Raw genomic sequence first — 23029 nt, 5'->3', positions numbered from 1 at the left:
ATGCGAGTATCCATTGTACTATTTGGTACATATTCTTTACAGAATAAATCCAGTTGAGTTGATTTCAAGTTACCTCACTGTGCATCGAGTCAGATATTTTCTAATGTGTATGAAGTTTTATTGTCATTAATTCTATTACCAGCCAATATATCTTAAGTTCATCTGCCTTTTAAGTTACTCGAGATTTAATTGGACATCCTTGGAGTGGAGAACCTTGATACTGTTTGAATATCTGTTAAATATTATCTCAGAATTCTATTTGACATAGATAGATAACACAACTTATACAGCATTAGACAAACACGCCTCCACTCCCGTTTAGGTGCAAACTGCCCTAAGAATAAGATGGCACGGCCACTAAAAATGGTGGAGATCACCTTTGTCTTTCCGCAAATGAAAAGTGGAAATTCAGAGAAGTGCCTAGCTTAAAAGCTCTATTGGTGTTTAAGTTTCATCAGTACCTAATATAAACCCTCTGTTTATATTAGATGCTGAAATTCAGTTAGCGCTGGAAAATAGTACAGTTCCACTTTGGTTTATGCTTTAACTGAGAGCAGAACGATACCGCTTTGTGGATGTTCCTCTAGCAGTCTTTTGTACCTTCTTTACTCTCTCCTCCCTCTTATTCAATGTGTTGTTTTTTGTGTTACTAATGTTTGATGAACCCGGTTTCTAATCTATCATTGTTCTACCCTCCTCAGTTTTTATTCAGATGAGGTGGTAGATTTAAGGGGTGAATGGTGATTTTCTGCTGCGATTAAGGTGAAAATACAATTGCAGCTAGAACAAATGGATATAAAATAACTCAGCCATATTGGAAGGCTTCTCGAGGCCTCATTTTTCTTCCATTAGACATTAGCATTTAAGCCATTTGCTGGAAAGTGTCAAGACTTCCAGAAGATAGCATTATTCTGGTTATACACTGCCTGGTTATAGACCTAGAGAGGGGTATACAGCGATAATTATTGGGCTTGCAAACTGTCACTTAGGCATGTTCCATTCCTTAACTGTGCTCCAAATAGATTAATATGTCTATCTGAATGGCTGGAACCAGAGACTACACATCACTATTTTCATCGCCAAATCAATTGTCCTGAGCCCATTTCTGCACTCTATTCTGAGCTTGTCCCACTGGAGTCAATTAACATCAAAAATTAATATTTAATGACACCCAAGAGGCTGTTAAGAGATTCAAATGAAATGGGGGTGGGGGACATTCAGTCACTGGCAATCTGGATCTTGAAAATAGTTGGATTTATGCTTTTCTAAACTGCTGCTTGCAGGTTGAAGTCTGCACAACATACGCCTGTGGGAAAAGCAATGGAACCCAATTCACCACTGTGGAAGATACTCCAAGTGATATAGTAACACCCATGATTCGTGACATCACTTCCAGGTACACATTTTTGTCAGTTCATCTAACATTATAAGCAGTGATGATAAAAATCAAAAATCTGATCTGAGCCATGACAATCTCATTTAATAAGTTGCTATAAATATGTGTGTAAATCAAAGCTTTGATATTATTGAACTAATTTTCACTGGACACACCCACCAACATTTAGGCTTTGATATCTGTTTCTGTCCAGTTTTGCTTTTGTGTATTTAGTGAGCTCTGAACAAATGCTGAAAGCATGAAATTTTCTTTATTTAAATGTCCTTCAGTGCATCCTTTTGTGAGACAAAGAATACCATTTTAATTAGAACGACTACCTTCTAATTTAATCTCTTTGGAAGAAAAGAGATTTACATTTATCATATTGGCCTAAAGCTAGACATAGCTATAAAATAAATAGGGGAGATCATTTTGGATAAGGCTTACCAATGTTATCAGATATTTGATAAAAAGTGTTCTATTTTCTTTTGTTGCTAAGATGCGGCCATAATTTGAAAGTGAGTCTATTTTCAATTCAAGATTAACAATAACAATAATAACAAGAGATGTAACATTATTTCCTGAGCCAAACTGTGACAATTGTTCATCCCCCTATATCAAGTTGAGGCTAGAGAAAGAAATATGAGTACTTTTACGTCATAATTTGCCCCAGCAGAATCAATCACTCTTCACACTTCACAAACACACACACACACACACACACACTGACTCAAATTATTGTACAGTATTTCAATTCTGAAGGATTCCTTTAAGACATATTAAAATTTCTAGTGTTTGTTGTTGGTTTTTTTTTTTTTTTTAGTTAAAAAATACATGCTCTGATTTGGGGAACAAGTGATTAAAATAATTGGAAAAAAACAATTATTCTTAGCTATTCAGGGCAGAAATCTTATTTTGTCTTCTTGAGCATATCTTCTATCAAACTCGTGATAGATATCTGTCTAATTTGAGGGGTGTTAATTAAATGATAATCCCCTCAGCATATTTTCCACACCTACGGTATCCAGAGGATTGCCTACTATGCAGAAGGAAAATGGTGAGGTTGAAGGGGCACCAAAGACCTTTACTCACCCTTTCAGCAAACATATTTGTGGGTATAGTAGTGTAAGAGGCAGAAGCAGTACAAAGACCTGTAAGAAGTGGTTCTAAGTTTTCACAGTTCCAGTCCACTCTGGGAGACACTGAGCTAAGCAGATGTTTATAAAACGATGTGGAGAATCTTGCAATAGAAGTTTATAATATGCAAGAAATGCGTTAAAGAGAAAAATATTAAACCCTACCCACAATTATCAGTGAAGACATCATGGAAGGTATAGCGTATGAGTTCAGTCTTAAAAGAACTCAAGGAAGAATTGTAGTTCAGTGGGCGGATGATGTCACATTTCTTGTCTGGTAGCACCCCAGGACTCAAACCCTGGTGAATGGCATACGGGAATATAGCTTAGATTGTGTAGCTAAAAATAAAACATAAGCTTTGTTAGAAGTTGTACAGATGCCCGTATGTGTCTCCGTCCTTTTTTCCCCTTTAAGAAGATTCTTGCAGATGATAGCAGAGGAAAACTATTTTGTAGTTGTGGCTTATCCCCAAATATATTAAATTGATGGCCAAAACATTAAAAGGGTATTAAACAACAAGGGCAGGGAAAATGACAGAGCATGTAACAGAAGAGAGATTTCAACACAATTTTGGAAGCACTATTTGGCAGAGAGACCCAAATGACTGTACAGTTTAGAAATGTACACCCAAAGTGTCGATTGGCAGAGGGAGATAATGGCATAAAACAAACTAATTTGCCCTGCAGAGAACCTCAGCATCTGAGCTCTTACAAGCTTCAAGGATTGTGAAGAACAGAAAAGATGGGATAAGGTTGAAAGCTGAAATCATGGGATTAGCGGAAAGTCTGGGGAAAAAAAAAGTGATTTGGAACCCTGTAATGAATCAGGGTTCTCCAGAGAAACAGAACCAAAAGTAGAGACTCAGGAAAGCTTGGACCCAGTCCAAGTCCAGAGGTTTGAGACTCAGAGGAGCCAGTGGTACAAATCGCCGTCCAGGCATGGAGACCTACGTCTTAGCCCAAGTCACAGGCAGGTAGAGGGAATTCCCCTCCTCTGCCTCTCTTTCTGTTCAGACCCTCACTGACTGGGTGTTCCCTTTGGGGAGAGACATCTGCTTTACCTAGTCCAACAAGTCAAATGTTTCCCATCAGAAACAAGCTTGCAGACGCACCCAGATATAGGGTTTACCCAAATGTCTGAGTGTCTTGTGGTACAGTCCAGTTGACACATAAACTCACAGAATTCAAGGTCCCCTACCTCTTGCATTATGCATCCAGGTGTCTATTTGTCTTTCTCCATGTGGCATAATCCACCACCAGGAGATCAGAAGTTTATTCTCTTGAGAAATTGCACAGAGGTACGTAGAAATGAGGGCTGCTAGGCACAGTGGAAAGCTGGGGTGAGAGGCAAAGGAGAAAATTGCGATAAAGTGGAAGTCGATAATTGGAATGATGGAAGCCTCAGCTTTTCCCCAGCTCTGTTCTGAAAAAAAAAAAAAGTCATAAATGCCCCCAGGCAGGAAAGTGGATTGAAATGGACGTTCTTCTCTGGAAAAGCTTGAATGGCTCCAAATAAAATACCTCTAGAAATATGTGGATGGGGATCCCCTAGCAGAAAAGACAGTCTGCCCCCTGGTCACTCAGTGGGGAAGTACAGCGGTCAGCAAGGCTCACTCATATCTAAAGCTTAATGTCAGCTTTAGATAACATTAGGTGCATCACTCTGAAAGACTGAAAGGACCAAAATATCAAAGAAGAGAATTCAGTGACACAGAGACAATGCAGAGAAGGGAAAAAAAAATATGACTACCTCAAAGAGATAAAAAGAAATTATCTATGAAACAAACAAACAAATTTACTTTGAAAACATAATTAAAGTGGAGGGTCAGGGGAAAACCTGATGGAAATTAACTGTATGAAACCAAATGAAAACTTTGGAAGAAACTCTAAAGCAAAGTTTCTGAACGTGCAATAATAAAAGCAAAGATGTCAAGAAAAAAAGTAATTATTAAAAAAATATAGAAAAAAATCCAGGAAATCGAGTACGTGAATAATAAAGAGTTCCAGAATGAGAAAGCAGAGGGAAAAGAGGGAGAAAAATCAAGAAAGATGACAAGAAAATATCCCAGAACCAAAGTCACTGATGTACAGATTAAAAGTCTGCAAATACCAGCATAGTGATGGAAAAAAGAGCCAAAGAAAGAGATGTCAGGAAATTTCAAAATACCAGGTTAAAAAAGCACATCCACGAAGTTTCCAGGAAGAACAGACGGACCATGTACATGCTGCTTTGGAATCCAAATGGCATTATCGGGCTTCTGAACAGTAACATCCATGGTTGGAAACACAGTGCCTCAGAATTCTTAATTAAAGAAACTTTTCATCTTATTATCCCATACGCAGTCAAATGGCAATTAAATTTGGGATTAGAATAAGGGCAATTTAAGACATTTGAAGAGAATATATATGTAGATAGATAGATAGATAGATAGATAGATAGATAGATAGATAGATTGATAGATAGATAGATAGATTGATTTTACTTCAGTTGCATAGAATAAAATACATTCTGTTTTGCTCCATATTTCTGCGAGCTTTGACACATGCATTAGAGTAGTGTAAAGTCCACTACAATCAAGATAGGACACGGTTCCATGATGTCAAACTATTCCTTCACACTGCACCCTTTGTAGCCAACCCCTTCCCCTCCCTTCCCCAAACTGAGCAAACACTGCTCTCTTCTAGTCTCTATAATTTGCGTGTTCTGTATTGTCATGTAAGTGGAACCATATAATGTGTAGCCATTTAAGTCTGGCTTCTTTCACTTAGCATGATGCATTTAAGATTCAGCCATGTTATTGTACTTTTTGTTGATGAGTAATATTCCATTGTGTGAATATGCTGTAGTTTGTGTATAACTTGAGCTGGTTTCAGTTCTTGATGACTCTGACTAAAGTTGCTGTACATATTCACATACAAGAATTAGATCACTTAGCTTTCTCTTCTCTGAGATTCGCCCCACCCCCACCCCGCCCCCAAGTTTTCTAGATCTCTTCAACTTCCTTTCCTGGATCTTTAGCTAGTTAGACATAGTTTCTCTTGGAAGTTTAGCCTCCCAAGCTACCTCACGGTTACATAAATGGAGCTGTTTTGGAGGCAATGAAATGAGAGAAAATAGAGAAAAAGAAAAAAAGAAAAAAAAAACAACGAAAAAAACAGGGATTTCCCCATGCACATTCTTTAGACCACAGGGGCCTGTTTTCCTGCCCCTGTGGTCTTCCTGCCCCTTTCCTCTGGTTAGAAAGATATATTTTTCTTGGGATGTTATATCCCCATTTGGTCAGGGATGTCATAGCACAGCTCCCTGGCTGAAATCAGCCTCAAAAGCTGCCCTGAATGGGGTGTGTGGGGGGGAGTAAATAACACAAAACAAGGATTTCCCTCACACACCCTATCTTGTGAGGCCTTTTTGTATTCTGGCTACAAAGACTGGGTTTCTCTCAGAGGTTTGCTTGCCGGTGGACAGTTTCAGACTGGGGCTGCTCCTGAGTAAATGATGAGAGAAAAGGGGGGGAAAGTCATTCATTCCTGATCTGCCTCTACAGTCAGCTTTTCAGAGTCCTTGCGTGGTTGCTTTTTGTAATTTGTGCAGACTTTTTGGTGGTAATTAGAGGAGAGAAAGTCTCTAACAGGCTTAGTCTACATTGGCCAGTACGGAAAGTCCTCTTCCACCATATTTCTCATTATTCCAATGCCTTTGGCAATTTTCTTGCTCCTTCCCTCCTCCTCCCTTCTCTCTCTCTCTCTCTCTCTCTCTCTCTCTCTCTCTCTCTCTCTCTTTCTCATTTTTTTTTTGGTCAGAGATCCAGCAAAAACTTGATAGAAATTGTTCACGACCAAAATATTGGCATGCAGAATCTTTCCTTTCTTCAAATGATCCATCGTTGCAGAGCAACATTTTCCAAAGGCAAGACTCTAATGAGTGCGTATTGGCTGCCAAGCCATTAATCAAAATTACACCAACACCAAAGCAGTTAGCCCCCTGTGTGCTGTGTGTTGTTTGTATAAGCTCGTTACACTTCTGGCAATATAGACTTGTTAGTTACGTTTCTATTTTGGGTTTTGTTTCTTTTTTAATCTCTTTTATATCAGTAACATACAAAATCAAATGTGAAATTCTCCCAGAGAAATGCCAGTAAACTGGATTTATTTCAATAGCATTTAAAATAATTTGTTTCTAATGAGAAATATATTTCTTAGATGCGTTGCTTATTGTTGGTAAAATGCAGTTGTCGGTAAGATGTAACTTTCATCTATAATTTTTTAATTATTTTTTCAGCTACAGTTGACATTCAGTATTACTTTTTGTTAGTTTCAGGTGTGCAGCGTAGTGGTTAGACATTTATATAATTTATGCAGTGATCTCGCCAATAAGTCTAGTACCCACCTGCCACTATACAAAGTTGTTGCAATATTATTGACTCCATTCCCTATGCTGTACTTTACATCCCCATGACTATTTTGTACTGCCAATCTGTACTTCTTCATCCCTTCACATATTTTTAATAACATACAGAGATATTCGATTGGTCTGTATGATTACATGGATGGCGTACACATTTCTGTCTTTGGTTTTAGTTTTAGTACAAACACTTACGCATGTTTTTTCTGTTATATGTAAACCCAAGATGCCATGGCTCCAAATAAAGATCAGATGAATTGTTCTAGTGTTAATAACCTGCTTCTCCAAAAACAAACTGTTTCTACATTGCGTTTTCCATACTTGTCATATTATCATCAGCCGCCTCATATCCCAAAAGAATACTAACTACCGATCGATAGCCTGGACATGTCTGGCCATGGCCTACATGTGCCCTGGGTAGTTCATTTGTTTGGCTTGGTGGATTTGTTGGAGTGGAATTTAATCAATAGCTAATTCATTAATTCTGGTCCTTGAGAATGTAGAGACTGCTCTGGGTGAAGATGGTTGACTGGCCCTGGCTTTGATTGAAATATGACAAACCCTGCCGCTGACTGTTTGACTGGGCTGCCTGTGGAGTTTACTTATTTATTCTCCATAAATGCATAAGCTAAGTGGGGGGAAAAAGGGTGGGGGGAGAAATTCTATTCCATTACCGCTAGCATTCCAGAATGCCTGCTTTGCAGGTATGAGGCTCCAGGGGAAGCAGGGAGAAGGCAAGTTTCTGCCGGCCTTTTATGAGAACCGTGATGGTTTGTTTCAGTTCCACATCAGTTTGGGGCTGTATTATTGATGAGAACTGCGAGGTGTAATTCTTTGTAGCATTCACAAATAATTGTTTAAAAATTTGCCTCAAGCTACTGAATGATGTAAGTTATATTTTTACACACCAACTTTTCAGAAGCCTTTATGATAGCAGCGCAGGCTGTGTGCATGTGTAAATGGAGGTTAAATCTCTATCATTTATAAATCCCCCTCGATTTTCCAAGTACTTAGCTTGGGGTTGAATATGGCATAAGACGTCATGGCTTGTGGAGAAAGAATCTTCCCCATTTTGCCTCTCCAAATGTGAGGCAAAACTTGGAAACCTCCATATTTTGTGGCATTTGATAGCAAGGACTCTTCTCTCTACTTAATTTTCCCTCTTTGATTTTTTTCAGACTGGCAGCCTGCATCATGTTTTATTTCACTTTTTTAATAATGAAAATGTTGGGCTGTAGATGTAAAATGTAAGATTACCTCTTCTTTACTCTTACTCTACACTCTCTCTGTCACCAGCATGGACAGCTGGAAATGGCTTTAATTTGGACTGAACTTTTCTGTTCAACTCTTTAAAGGAGGTGGGGAAAACACTTGAAAGGAATCATTTGGAGGATGTTTAGTGCTGTTGTACAGATCCAACCAGTAGTGGTGTAATGGCTTTCAGGAAATATTATCATTTTGATGGCCAATGAGTTCTGATTGCCAAACTTATTGTTTGATTAGGAGACTTTACAAAAATATTTAGTTTATTCTTAAGCCTTCCAGCACTGCTTCCACTTCCTCATCTCCTCCTCTTTCCACATTCCTAATTCCTCCACCTTTAGTCGCTCCCGCAGAAGAAGTCCAATCACTGAGGTAGCCTTTGCACTCCTCTCAGCAAAATCCAATTCTCCTCCTAATTCACCTAGGCCTGCAAATGCCTCTTTATCCCTGGTTCTCTGAACACACGTTGGTTTCTTTTATCGGTTCCATCCCAAATCTACTGATTCATTGTGGGTGTCTTCAACAGACATACTCTCTCCTGCTCAGAGAGTCCAAACGTTCTCACCATTTTAGCCATACTGGTGTCTCAAAGATGTCTGGCTCTGTTGTCTCCCTAAACTCCAGCCCCATGCACCCAATTGCCTATTGATTCTCTGTTGTGATATCCACTCATTGTTTTTATAACCTTAAGCCTTAGAAGTTAATTCTCATCCAACTCACCTTTTCCAATATCTGTTCCTGCATATTATCACACACATACATCTTTGATTTTTTTAAATCTCCTGATTTAACTAAGTGTACATTTTAGTATATTTTCTTTTGCAGCATCTTTTCATATGTGTTCCTCTTCTCTATTTCCAACACCACCACCACCCTAATTCATACTGTCATCATTTAAGTATATGTAGCTCTCTTACATTCAGTGAAATCAAGGGGGAAAAGGGCTTTCCTTTTGGCCTATAACTTCCCGTCTTAAACATAATCTTTTGGATGGATCCATTTCTAAATTCTTGAAAACTTCTCAGGAACATCTTACAGCTTTCGAATAATTTGTAGTTGTGTGTCTCACTTTGATAATGAAGATTCATGGTCAAGACCTTTCCATCTTCAGCAAAATATTAAGCTCATGGAGTGCAAAGATTTTCCCATTTCATAGGCTTAGACCGGATCACAGTTTGTTCTTTCCCTCCTATTTCCTTCCATCCGCATGTGTCTCCTCCCAGTATTATTTTCCTGCCAATGCCAAGTGGCCATCAAAGCTGTCTGTGTGGTAGGTGACACTTCTCTGGACAACTGTACATTTTCATTGAGAGATCCCATGAGGTTCTCCACAGAGCAGAGTTCCTTGACTCAAGTGTTGCACTCAACAGGAGAGGGCCTCCCAAAGACTCTTCTTGCTGGAATCCTATCATCCAAGAAGGCTGCCATCATGGGCAGTAGACCTTCAAGGTGGCTCAATCCTAGTCACCTTGCTAGGCATTCGCTCGCTTATGAGACTCTCACTTATCTGAACCATGCTAGACAGAGATTGATTGTATGGCATCCTCCTCTTACCCTACTATTTTGCAGCTGCTCTGGATACTATCTAGCCATCAGAATTCTCTAAGTGAGAAGCAAGCACCTTTTCTGTGGTCACATACACTACTAAACCCCATGTCAAGTTGTCCCCAAACTTCCTATTATACTTCCCTGTGGGGATACAGCAGATTGGGCTTAGAGATTTCTGTATCTCAGTAAGTACTGACCATGAGAACTACATGCTCCCGATTTCTCTGCTTCTGGTTTGTCCGAGTGAGGTAAATGCCTTGTGGAATGCCTTCCTGACCCTCTGCTATATTGAGAGGTGAGCTGTGGAGTCAGTGTAATGTCACCCTTCACAAGTAAATAACTCCCCATTTACTCCTTGGCTCAGAAATCTTTAACGATTTCCCAACACACTCAAAAATGAATCTGAAGTTCTTTTATGTTTTGCAAAATCCTCTGCAGCCCTCCATCCCATTCTCTCATCACCAATGGGATCTCGTTTCCCGCTATTCTCTTGCTCAGTCCAGTCCTGGCCTGCTGGAGTCTTTGACTACCCTTCAACAGCCAAGCATGTAGATATCTCAAAGCCTCTACATCTCCTATTGCCTCTTCCTGGAAACTCCTCTGGGCTTGCTTCATCACGTCTTACAGATTTCTGCATAGAAAAGCCAAGCCTTCACACACCACTAACCTGACATATCACATGCTTACATTTTTCTTTACTGTCTGTCTTAGGAAAGAAGGGACTTTATCTCTCTGTTTGCTCATAAATATAGAACAATACCTGACACATAGGAGGTACTTAATATATTTTGATTAAAGTTCCTAATTTCAAACCCTCCTACAATTCTATTTATTTTTAGTTGGCTTGAGTAATTGTTCAATGTTAAACAAAAGTTTTCACCTCAAAGCTCACCAGAACCTTTCTGTTCCTTGTTCCCTTTAGAAGCAAAATACTCATCACCCTAAAGGGAGGAACTCATCATCTGTCATCCTCAGGTTGGGGCTATAGTTGAAATTCTTAGATGAGAGGAAAATCCATTCAACAGGCTTTCACACTTAAGTTACTCATTTAGCTCACTAACATATCTTTTTACCACTGGTCTCTTCCACTCTACTCTGCCAGCTCATTAATTCTGAAAGGGCCTTTTATTCTATGAGCGACCACACGGCACAGTTGTCCTCTTTCACTGTCAAACTCCCCATGGTGGTGTTTGAGAAGCTACCTAGTCTTTCTTCATATATTCAAACCTCCATTTTTGCTGGATATGGATTGTTCCCTCATAAAGTTGGTCATCTCACTGTTCCATATAAGGCTAGGCTGATTCCCACCTTGTGCTTTTCCTTATGTGGATCTACCTGCCTAGAACTCTTCCCATCTTATCCACCGATTCAAGCCCACAGCCTTTTCTGCTATGGTACCCTAATTGCTTAGTCTAAAACACAGTGATCATAGCTTGTGTGTCTTTATAATATGTGTAGCCTTGACTACACAGCTAAACACTCGATTTTACATTGTTATATTACATCCCCTATTACTTGAAGACATGGTTTTGTCTTGATTTTATTTTTTTTTGTTTAGTTTTGTTTTTTGCCTACTATGGTAAACATAGGTATGCTAAACATTCTAGTAGGTAATTAAATATACAGTGACGTGATTTGAGAGAATTAATATTTTCATCCTAATACATTTATTTAGTCTTATATTAAAAATGCCATTGTCATTTTTGATAACCACAATCTGGAATAGTATTAAAGAGCTTGAGTATTACACAAATTATTGCCAAAAATGACCAAGCTGAATAGAAAAAAAAAAAAGCCAGTATAATCATAATCAAGGAATCTGGAGCTGTTAAATCTATAATAATTTAGATTGATATCTTTAGATATATGAAGTTCCCCCCTCTTTGGCCCAAACAACATAATTTTGACCAAATGATGAAATATTAGAATAAAATGTTAAAGAATGCCAGTGGGAACCCTAATTCTTCATAAAAATTCTGTCTGACCTATATCATTTTAATATTCACCTGTATAAAGGTAGGTGGTAAAGAATGGTTTTCCAAAGTTCCTTTTTATCTTCAATGTTATTTTGTACTTCCTGAAGCAATCATTGGAGGGGATGATTATTGTGGTGGTGACACAGTGTGTATATTAATGGAAGAGTAGGAAGTTTAGTAACAATATGATAGAATTAAGAAGAAATAGCTCCAACTAGAATATCTGAACACTCATTAAATCCGTGTACCAAATCCTGTGTAGACACGGTGGCTTTCATCAGAAAGTTTATTAAGGTACCTTAAATTTCAGGCCTTAGTGCTTAGAGAGCTAAATTAACTAATTGTTGCTTTATGAACAAATTAGCCCCCCAAAAAGGTTCATTCAAGGATTCAGTCTGTTTCTACATGAACATACAATCTTTACTGGTTTACACACACACACACACACCCACACACACACACACAAGCTTCCACTTGTTTGCAAAATATTTAATATGTATCCCTATAGTTTAAAAATGTTTCTTCTGTTTTTAGTCTTACACATTGAAGCAACGAAACCATTAATCCAGTTAATATTAGGTCGGTGCAAAAAGTAATGGAGATTTAAAAGGTTAAAAATAATTGCAAAAAACACCATTACTTTTGCACCGACCTAATAAGAGTGCGTAGTTATCAGAGATGTCTTTCACTTCCTATTGTCAACCAGGAGATTTGTCAATGTTACTCTCATTGGCTCTAATGAGAGATATAGAGGTGTTCAGGCCACTATTTTCCTTTGATCATTCATTCATATTCTTGTGCATGACTCAGATCCTCAAGCAAAACTATTAGTGTTACCACTAAAGGTATAGGTGGTCTCAATTCAGTTACGCTGTGCAAGAAAGACAAATTACAACGACATGGTATTCTACACCTGTTTTTTAGACTTTACTAATTTACCAGCTTTTGTGGTAAAGTCAGACCCTTGAATGTCACTTAAATATGGTCTCTTTTGTGGTTGATTATGCGATGAATACAAAAGAGATATCTGCAAAATGTGAAATTAATTTTGAGAGTTGGATAAAGGCCTTAGAATAACAATGGTGGCTCTACAAGTCATCTGTGAAACTGTTCTCTCGTAGGTGACATTTCCTATCTACAGAGTCTTATTAGCGAATGTGTTATGTTTGTACCCCAAGAAAATGAAATAATAATTTTCTTTTATTTAAAAGCAGTCTATTAAAATGTCAAGGTTTATCTTGACTGCTTCTTTTTTAATGTAAATGTTTGGACTTAATTGAATTCCTAATACGTGTTGTCACTTGAAATTCTGATAGGGTCCAGTAATTTGGTCCGTAAAGATATATTTCTCCTTCGGACGAAAGGTATGACAAAAATATTATTTTTGACAGAAGAGTAGTCGATTTAAGTTATTGTGAAATTTTTATTCTCAGCTCTTTGAAGTATGGGGACTAAACTCACAGGTACTTGCTGTCCTCCAAAATCTCTACTGGAATGTTTTATAAGTAAAGGGACCCTTAACTGTTTGTGATTGGTTACTTGTTTGGGTGGGAGATTCTAGAATTATACAAATAGAATTAATTTTGATGTCAGAGCTCTACCCTCTTTCTTTGAAAACAGTAAGAACAAAAATAATTATATTTACCTAGTGTTTCGCAAATAATAGGCTTTCCTTGCCATGCTAAATTGCAAGAATATGTCATGTCCAAATCTCTGGAGCTTTATCACAAATTTTAACTACTTTCTGTTTATAGAGCTTATTTAAAAAAAATACTAAAGGTAGTACTGGCGTGTCCCCTAGGATGTATCATTCTGGCAAGTAGACCTACATACAAAATTAAAGTTCTGTAACATTAACCTGAGAGTAAATCATTGTAATCAAGGTTAACTCCTCTGTGAACAGCTTTATGTTATGATCTCATTTGCTACAGCAAATGAAACATTAATATATCATTGAAAATGTAGCCAAGTTTTGGTCAGATGTTATGCCTTTATTGTATATCAACCTCTCTTAAAAATATACTAATATCAAGAACAAGCTTGTGGCTTAATTTTTTAAAATAGAATATCTTCAAGCATGTGAGAATGTAAAACGTGATTTGTGATGGGAATTTCCATTTCCTATATTTCTGATCATAAACATATTTGACTGTTTTTCTCAGTTGATAAAATTGATAAATTTTATTTATAAATAGATTCATTGATAAATGTTATCAATCGATGAGTTTATCAGCTGATAAACACATTTTTTCATGAATTCGGACATGTGTTTTGGCTACGAGTAACAAAACACCCAACAATGGAGGCTTAAGTAGACAGTTCCAGAGAGATTATTGTTCAGCTACACCAAATACCATGAGGGCGTCTTTGTGATTCTTACCGTCTTTCTCAAATGGCTGCAAGATGATTGCTGAATTTCCAGACCTCAGTTTTAGCAGAAAGAAAGAGAAAGGGAAAGGCGACAGCTGTGTCGAGAACCCCCAAATTTCTTAGGAGCCATTTAAGAATCCGCCGGCACTCTTCTAGTCGCATCTCTTGGAGGAGCTCTGTGTCTCATACTAGTCCTAGGTATGGGAAGAAAGGGGAAGGGGAAGGTGATGAAAAGTAGGGATTGGGTCTGCCACATTTTCTAATTTCCACCCTACTTACCAACGTATGTTACTTGTGTCTTATTTTCATTTAAACCAAAATTTTCTGTTGATTTTCCTGATTAGTGACAAATAATATATTAATGGTTTATTCTTTATTCTCTACATTTAAAGCGGGGGACCACTAGGCTCATGTCATGCTTGCTTACTCTCCTTAACATTTAAACAGTTTTGATTGCTTCTCAAACATGTTCTATGGTGGCAGCATGTACGAGTATATATATTCTTCTGCAGATTTTTAATTAGGGAGTTCTTAGTAGAAATAGACCTCTTGACCAATCTGGAAGATTAATTCAAAAGTACATGAGGTTGACGAGGGTAAACAGGATCAACTATATGGTGACGGAAGAACTGACTCTGGGTGGTGAGCACACCATGTGATATATAGATGATGTATTACAGAATTGTACACTTGAAGCCTATGTAACTTTACTAACCATTGTCACCTCACTAAACTTTAATTTAAAAAAAAAATATTTAAAAATAAATCAAATGTCTGATCTTAAAAAAAAGTACATGACGTTGATAGGCAGCAATGTTAAATGTTGTTGTTTTTTTTCAGACGTGTTAATTATTTTATCTGTTACAGATCCCTTCAAATTGATTGGATGTCTCCAGGGAGACCAAATGGCGTCATTCTCGGATATGATCTCTTGCGTAAAACATGGTATCCATGCCCTGCAACCCAAAAGCTGACGAAGGACCACAGTGGTGAGCTCTGCAAGGCAGTGATGTGTCAAAAACCTGAAATTATCTGTGGACCCAGGTGCTATTCCCCTGAAGCCAAGGTAAATCTTTTCAAACTAGTCAGTGAAATATGCTTTTCTCTCTAAACGCTCCAGGTGAAATCATTTGCTTCTTAAACCATGATTTATCATGATCAATATTTCCACTAGTCTATCAAGAAGACCCCATGGAAAAGAAAGGATGCTTGTAAAAATGCTATCATCCTCAGGAGCATTTTAGCCGTCTCATTTTTCATCATATTTGTGTATTGAAATGATAAGGAACTTCCTGAATTTGTATTTGATGGAGTGGCTTGAATTTTTCTTCCCAGCAAATCCATGCAGCTACAAGTGGGTGTTTGTTTACATGACACTAATGAGTCACTGTGAACAGGACCTTTCATGGTTTGTCAGAAATATTTTAAAATTATGGCCATTTGCAGAATAATGTTCATATTAGTTGCAGTTTATGAATCAGATCAATAACACTGCCAGACGGAGGAGTTTGTAAATGGCTTTTATTGACAAACGATGCAGAAAATTCTTGGTTTGAAGGTAGAATTTTATGTAATGAAATAATGCTCCTATTTATCAACAACATCACACATTTAACGATTAAAGCTACTACCAAATTCAGAAGAGTCACTGCAAAAAGACATCGTGATTGAGAAAGTGAGTCATTGCAGTAATTATGGGTCACAACACAAATTATTCTGGCTGACACTGGCTGAGTTGTACTTAACATCTAAGAAATGTTACGAAACTAGCCGTTATGAACTCCCTTTTTTTCCCGACACTTAAGCTCCAGAATTGTCCTTATGCCTAAGTTTCATGTCATTTTAAGTTATTAAATAATCAGTGTCTCGTGAACATACTTTCATAAAACGAAATTAAATGTAGGATTTCTTAGAAGAAAAATGCGGGAATAAATTTGCTCGTTAGAAACATTCTCTAGGAGAAAGAAAGAACATTTTGATGCGTTAAATAATGTCTTATTTTTATTTAAAGGATTATGGTATTGTCAGTGAAAGAGAATAAATGAAGTCTGAGAATCTCAAAAGAAAAAAAATATTGTTTGTAAATTTCTGTCTGGGGTCAAATATGAAGATGTATTTCCTGGGAGAGAGGCTGGAGAAAGGTACAAATGAGACTTACTGCGAGTCTAAGAACCTCTGGGGCTGTAAACAGCAGGAGGGCCTGAAATCCTCAGATGAGTTTTCTGTGATTACAGCCAAGGTTCTCACATCAGTGGGCACCAGACCCGGACAGCTTGTTAAAACCGACTGCAGGTCCCACCCCTGAGGCTTTGAATCAGTAAATCTGCGGGGGGCTGTAAGAACGTGCATTCCTAACAGGCTCCTGGCTGATGCACCTCCCTCTGGCCCAGGGACCACACTTTGAGAATCACTAGATCACAGAATTACTTTGGGAAACAATAGAGCAAGGTACTGGCAGCCTACTTGAATATTAGCTACACACTTGCTAGCTCAAGGTATTGCACTGTCCATGTGTGCTTTCTGATACAACTAACTTGGAGAGTGAATTAGAAGATTAAGAAATACTCTATTTATGGGGAGACCTTCCAAGAGAGGTAATTGCTTGAAAATGTCTAAACCCCAATGGGTTAGAAGAAAGGCACACATTTCATGTAACTGAAGGAGCCTGAGAATGGCATTGACCATGAAAGGATGGAAGTGAACCAGTCCTAATGGCTCATCACTAAATAAATATTCAAATGCAAAGACCAAAGGAGGATAACTGTTAGAGAAGCTTGCTGAAGGAAAAGGCTGGATGCACTAAACTATCCAGAAACACACGATATGTGAATAGGATAATAATAAATGATTTACGGCCATACACCAAAGGGCGAGGTTTAGGTCACTGTTATAAAACAAGAGAAAGGTTGTTTTTACCATGGAAGCAAATATCACCAGCATTCCTAAATCCCAAATAAACACCTAGGGAAAAGGCTTTTTTGCTTAATTCTTCACAGTAGAGCATAATTTCAAACATTACTTTTCACATAGACTATGACATTAAAGGGAGGCGTCATCCGATTTATCCTTGGGACGGGACTAATTTTGATACCTCATTGATAATAACTAAACACCACAAGAAGTTCATTATAGTTGGTTTAACAGGGCTACCTAAGGAACCACTGGGTTAGACTTTGAATTGAAGAGCCCAGTTTCTTTGCTCCTTGGTAACTAGTGAAAAATTGATGAAGTACTAAGCTAGTGGCCTTTTCAAAGACTTAGCGATTCCACATTCTCCTGTTCTTGTCTTGAGCTTGATTCAAAATGGTGGTGCAGGATGGAAGCAGCAATGAGCAAAAAGGAGAGGGAGAAACCCCCCCTTAAATAGTGGTTGAGTTTCCCTGCCAAAGGCAGCATCTATCTAATTAATGTAACATGGGAGTACGGGTTCTGAGGCTACGTGGCAGCAACTGCTCTGTGTTTCACTTGTTCTATATACAGAGTGTCAGTCTCTCCGACCTCAAGTGAGCATGCAAATAATTATTTGATTGTTCAAGCACATGATTTCTTCCACAGCTCCCGGAGAAAACACACATCGTTCAAAGGGCTTTTCAAAATTAATTTCCATATAAATTTCCTTATTTTAATGTGGTGAGATTACATATTATTTTATATATGTATATATCGGGCATGCCAAAAAAATGTAGACACATGACTTGTATTCATCTTTTGTTATCAGTATAATGGAGTATTACAATTTTAATACAGTTTTTTTCTTTTCTTAAATTGTATATACATTTTATTTTTTTGGTACCCTCTGTAAATGTATGTATACTCGTATGTGTATTGTATCTTTCCATATATATATATGTGTGTGTGTGTGTGTGTGTGTGTGTGTGTATACACACACATATATATAATATATTTTTATATAATATATGTTGGACTCTGTTCAGATTGGCATGTCTGAAGATTGGGTTTGTAAATAAGTGATTATATAAATTATAAGAAAAATGCTATTTTTTGAAAAATCAAAGACAGTTTTCCATAGATGTGCTATCTTCAAATTAAACAACCATTAAAGTAGAAACATGAGGGAATTGTTCATTTATAATTCTAAATCATCTTTACATCGGAAGCATTGGCATTCAAAAGGTAGTTCATATTTATAGAATATTATAATAGAGCACAAAATGTGGTTGAAAGCTAAAAAGTTGCATTGTATCAAACAGCATTTATAAAATTTGAGTGATGCTTAGAAAATGTATTTTTTAAACGTTTGAAATTTTTATCAGAAATATGCTGCATTTGGCCTCATGTCAAAGCCTTATTAGAAAACACTTATTATCGCATGCGGTACAGTGGTATAATACTCTCAGTTACACTTTCTTTAAATGTGATTCCCAACTTTCAGGTTTGTTGTAATGGAGTTCTCTACAACCCCCAGCCTGGACATCAGTGTTGTGAGGAGAAGTATATCCCGTATGTTTTGAATTCGACTGGAGTTTGCTGTGGAGGACAAATACGAGAGGCGTTGCCAGGTTACCAGTGCTGCTCTGGGTATTACATTAGAATTCTGCCAGGTAAAGTTCCTTTCCACGTGTACTCAGTAATCTTGGGAACCAGCAAAAGCAAACTCATGTCAGAGAACTATTTCAAGCACTTTCCCCACAATTGAACACCCAATGGAGTCAATGACCGGCTTTAAATAACATTTCTCCTTTCAGCTTTGCTGAAATATAAGCAAGGCTAAGTTCAAATTATAGAGAGAATACAAGGGGCTCCAGTATATGTACTCCATAAGGAAATTCTTGCAGATCTGGGTAACTGGATAACTCCCTTTATTTTGTGACTGTATTTTATTTTATCCAGATCTGGATAGCTGGATAACTCTCTTTATTTTGTGACTTCCTTTTATTCTCCTTTACTGTAAGCTCTGTGAATTTCTCCGTGTTCTGCTCTAGAAGCTCTTCGCCATTTCCCTCCTCCATGTCTATTCTGAAGGATGGATGCATTGTTCCTGGATGGCGTCCAGCAGGGAGTCCCACTTATCTAAGAATGCCCACTGTCATGTGCTCTAACTGCTCTAGGTGGGGCACCGGGGGAAGGGATGCAGCAAAGAGTACAGACATGGATCTTTTCCTCTTCACCTTTTTCTTTTCTTCTGTTCATCAGCCGACTGGATTTTCTAAATATCAACTGTACAGAACAACATCCAGTGCATATAATCGAGCATAAAAATAATAACCATTGTCATGTATAAAACAAGTTTATGGCACACTGTATTAAGGGCTTAACATATGATAGTTTCTATTATTTTTCACAACTGTAGGAGGTTAGTATTTTATCTCAAGTTTCTAAATAATGAAAGAGGTTCAAGGAGGATCAGTAACATACCCACGTGAACACCAGATGGATAGTGGAAGAGCTAAAATGCAAACCTCAGTGTGTCTCCAAAATCCATGCTCTTTTGACTACTCTACTTACTCTTATATAACTATGTTAATATGTGTTAACATATTTTTTTTCACTATTCCAGACTTCTAAAAATCTTATTACTGCTACTGGCGGTTACTTTTTATCCTGAGAATGCCATTGGGAATACAGATTGTTTTTTCCTCCCACCTAATTTCAATGCCTATGTCTTCTTCAAAAGCACAGAGAATGGATATGAGAGAAAGAAAAGCTGGCTAAGGGTTTGGATGCCAGCACAAGGCTGAATGGTTTGAGATATCTAGTTTAACATAAAACGTATGCCAAACATGTAGTTAATTCAGGTGTTGTTCAGTGTTCCTTTTGTTTGGTATAAATAGATGCAGCCAAGGTATGTGAAAAGAGAAATTGTCTCACCCATTATTACTTGGCAAAGTGCTGGAACAAGAAAAGGGAAGGTGAATACTATAATAACTATAACTTAAATACTATATAAGTTTATTTGAGGCACATATCTTCTATGCTTCATAATTGTCCCTTAAAGTTAATAGAAAAATCTGTCTTTATAACAGTACTGTTATTTCTGCTTCTCACACAGAAATACTTTCCTAATTAAATAATTTAATCAGCGACATTTTCCAAGTAAGAAAACCCAATGGTGATGGAAATAGGATTTTGTAGAAACGTGTGGGTTTCTGTATACTACAGATCATGGTGTTAGAAACTAATAAAACAGTCAAATGGTTTAATCTTTCAAACTAATTTACACTGTAGAAGTTTTCAACTATATTTTGTATCTTACCTCCCCTGCAAAAAATTATAAATTAAAAATTTTTAAAAACTGAAAATTGTAATTACATAGATGAGATGGAAATTTGCTATCGTCTCATTCTTTTAATTCTTCAGACCAAAACACCATGCTGGGCTTTTCTCTAAGTTTAGCTTAAAACTAACTAATAGTGTTTTCATTTCTAAGTCACATTAAAATTTTTGATAAGTTATGGTTTACAATTTACTCTTCAAACTCTGGAAAATATAGCCTGTCCTTTAAAATTGTTGAAAAACACTTGGTGGCTTCTATCACGGCTGTTAACATTTAGGATTGTCTGTCACATTTCCCAGTCTTAACTAAGCGTCAGATTTTGAACTAAGAAAACCATCTGTTTTGTTCTATTCCCAAATAAGATTTAACATTTTATCCTAAAAAATGAAATAAGCCAGGGAAGCCCAACAGTTATTTATTGATATTACACAGAACTTTTGAATAAGTACTTAAAATAAAAAGTTTTGAAAACCTTCCTATTCTTACATTGGCACGTGCTCATGCAGACTTCAAGCATTTTGATATTTACCAAACTGTTGAGCATGGCCCATATTCAGATTCCTTGTAAGTAGTTCATTTTTCACAGTATTAGAATGCCTACCGTTGTATCAAGGGGAAAAACAAATGTAGTCTCATGCGATAATCAAAGAAAGAGTTTTGCTCCAATCATTAATCTAGTGTACCTAAATGAAGAGATTATATCTTGACTTCTCTCCTCAGACAAGGCTTTTGTTAACTAGTTTAACACTGCTTACATCAAGAAAGAAAGCACACTGACCCCAAATCATCTTGTATTGAAATGTAATTAAAATCTAATCAGTAGCCTGCCAATTCTAGGTTGAGACCAGTATAGGCATTTTGATGTTTGTAGATACGTCGGAGATATTAGTTAATAATATTTGCTTTATTGTTTTTCTCACAACTTTCTTCCATAGCACCCAATAGCAACATCAGAAAAAAATGCTCATCACCCTCCCCCTTTTTTATAAATATGCTAATGACCTCAAGCTCAATGTTAATTCAGGTCATTCTTTGATAAGAATAACAATTAACAGTTGAGACTGCTTGGTAGCTTTTAGACAGAAAACATTTCCAAGCCTGTCTTGAAATACATTCATTTTGAATGGTTAATGAGAAGGTGGCTGATCCTTGTATCTCATATCTAATAGCCCTTTTTTGAGGGAGGAAAGTTAGTTTTACTTCTCATTGATACAATCCATATCTCTTTTTTATGAAGCCTTTTCTGCCAATAACTGAATAAGATTCTGAGGGATTCAGGGAAATAGGGCTAAATTGTATAAACCAATTAATATTTGTTATACTCGAAAGTGGCTTTAAAAAAAAAATAGTGGTTTTCCCCAATATAGCTGTGTGCCCTGTTTTCTCTGAGCTCACTATTGTGGTAAGTGGTACTTAATTGATTGACACTGCCCCTACACCGTGTGACACATTATGTAAAAGAAAAGTTGTCCACAGGGGCACTGTGTTCTCTAGCTATAAAGATTTAAGAAATGTGGCAACTACATTTCAGACCAAAGAGGAGAATCCCTTTACCCAGAGGAATGTAACAGATACAGTAATTTGACCGTTCACAGTACACTCATTTCTCCTTCATTGGCCTCTGGTAGAATCATCATGAAAAATTTACTAAGTTCCCTTCTACTTATAGGTGCTACGTGGTAGGATCCTTTCAAAGACTATCAACTAAGCCCACTGTCCCCTGCATTCTAGGGATTCATACTATCTTGAGAGAAAAACTGAGGATGCCTTGGACCAGTCCTGGGTATTTTATTTTATCTATACAAAATCCTGTCCACAAATGGGGATAGCAGCTCTATTTATAATTGCCAAAAAACAGAAACAGCTCAAGTGTCCCTCAGTGGGTAAATGGAAAACACTTACACAAAGGAATATCACCCAGCAATCAAAAGGAACAAACAATTGAGACGTCCGTAGAAGACATGATGCTGAGTGAAAGATGCCAATCTCATCAGGTGATGCACTGTGGAATTCCACTGAACTGACATACATGAAAAGACAAGCGGTAGTGATGGAGAACAGATCAGTGATTGCCGAGGGCAATGGGTAGGGGGAGAATGTGACCACAAAGGGACAGCATGAAGGAGTTTTCGGGCAATGAAATTCTTTTGTACCCTGATGGCAGTCCTGTGTTAAAATTCATGGAAGGAACCTAAGCATTCAAAATAGGTCAATTTCACTGGATAATGTTTACAATAAATTTTACACAAAAGAGTATATCTTAGATATCAATTTCCATTTTTTTTCTTGCCTAATTGCTCTGGCTCGAACTCCCAGTATTATACTGAATAGAAGCGGCAAAAGTTAGCATCTTTGTTGTCTTCTTGCTCTTAGAAGAAAAGCTTTCACTATTGAATATAATTAATTATATGCTAGCTGTGGATTTTCACATATGCCTTCTCTTATACTGAAGTCGTTTTCTTCTATTCCTAGTTTGTTTACTGTTTTTATAATAGAATTTTGTCAAATGCTTTATCTACATCAGTTAAGATGACCATGTGTGTTTCTTTTTTCATTCCATTAAAATGGTATATTGCATTGATTGATTTTTGTATGTTGAATCACCCTCACATTACAATAATTAATCCCTCTTGGTCATGTATAATTTTTTAATATGCCATTTACTTAGTATTTAGTTGAGGATTTTTGCATCAGTGTTTATAAGTTATATTGATCTGTAGTTTT

The 23029-nt window shown here is 37.2% G+C and overlaps 1 protein-coding gene across 1 annotated transcript in view; it reads left to right on the top strand.

Annotated features, from left to right (window-relative positions):
• The window catches only part of USH2A (usherin), a gene marked incomplete at both ends in the record, with an annotated part of 554530 nt that overhangs the window by 403601 nt on the left and 127900 nt on the right, over positions 1–23029 (top strand). Inside the window, 3 exons of the mRNA XM_081039194.1 lie at positions 1284–1396; positions 14938–15136; positions 18464–18632. Of these exons, the coding sequence (XP_080895320.1) occupies positions 1284–1396; positions 14938–15136; positions 18464–18632 (481 nt within the window). The remainder of the gene's footprint in view (positions 1–1283; positions 1397–14937; positions 15137–18463; positions 18633–23029) is intronic.

This window comes from Rhinolophus hipposideros (assembly GCF_964194185.1).
Source record: "Rhinolophus hipposideros genome assembly, chromosome: 26".
NCBI classification, from domain to species: domain Eukaryota; kingdom Metazoa; phylum Chordata; class Mammalia; order Chiroptera; family Rhinolophidae; genus Rhinolophus; species Rhinolophus hipposideros.
The sequence above is the reverse complement of the archived record's forward strand: the minus strand, read 5'-3'. Positions and strand labels throughout refer to the sequence as shown.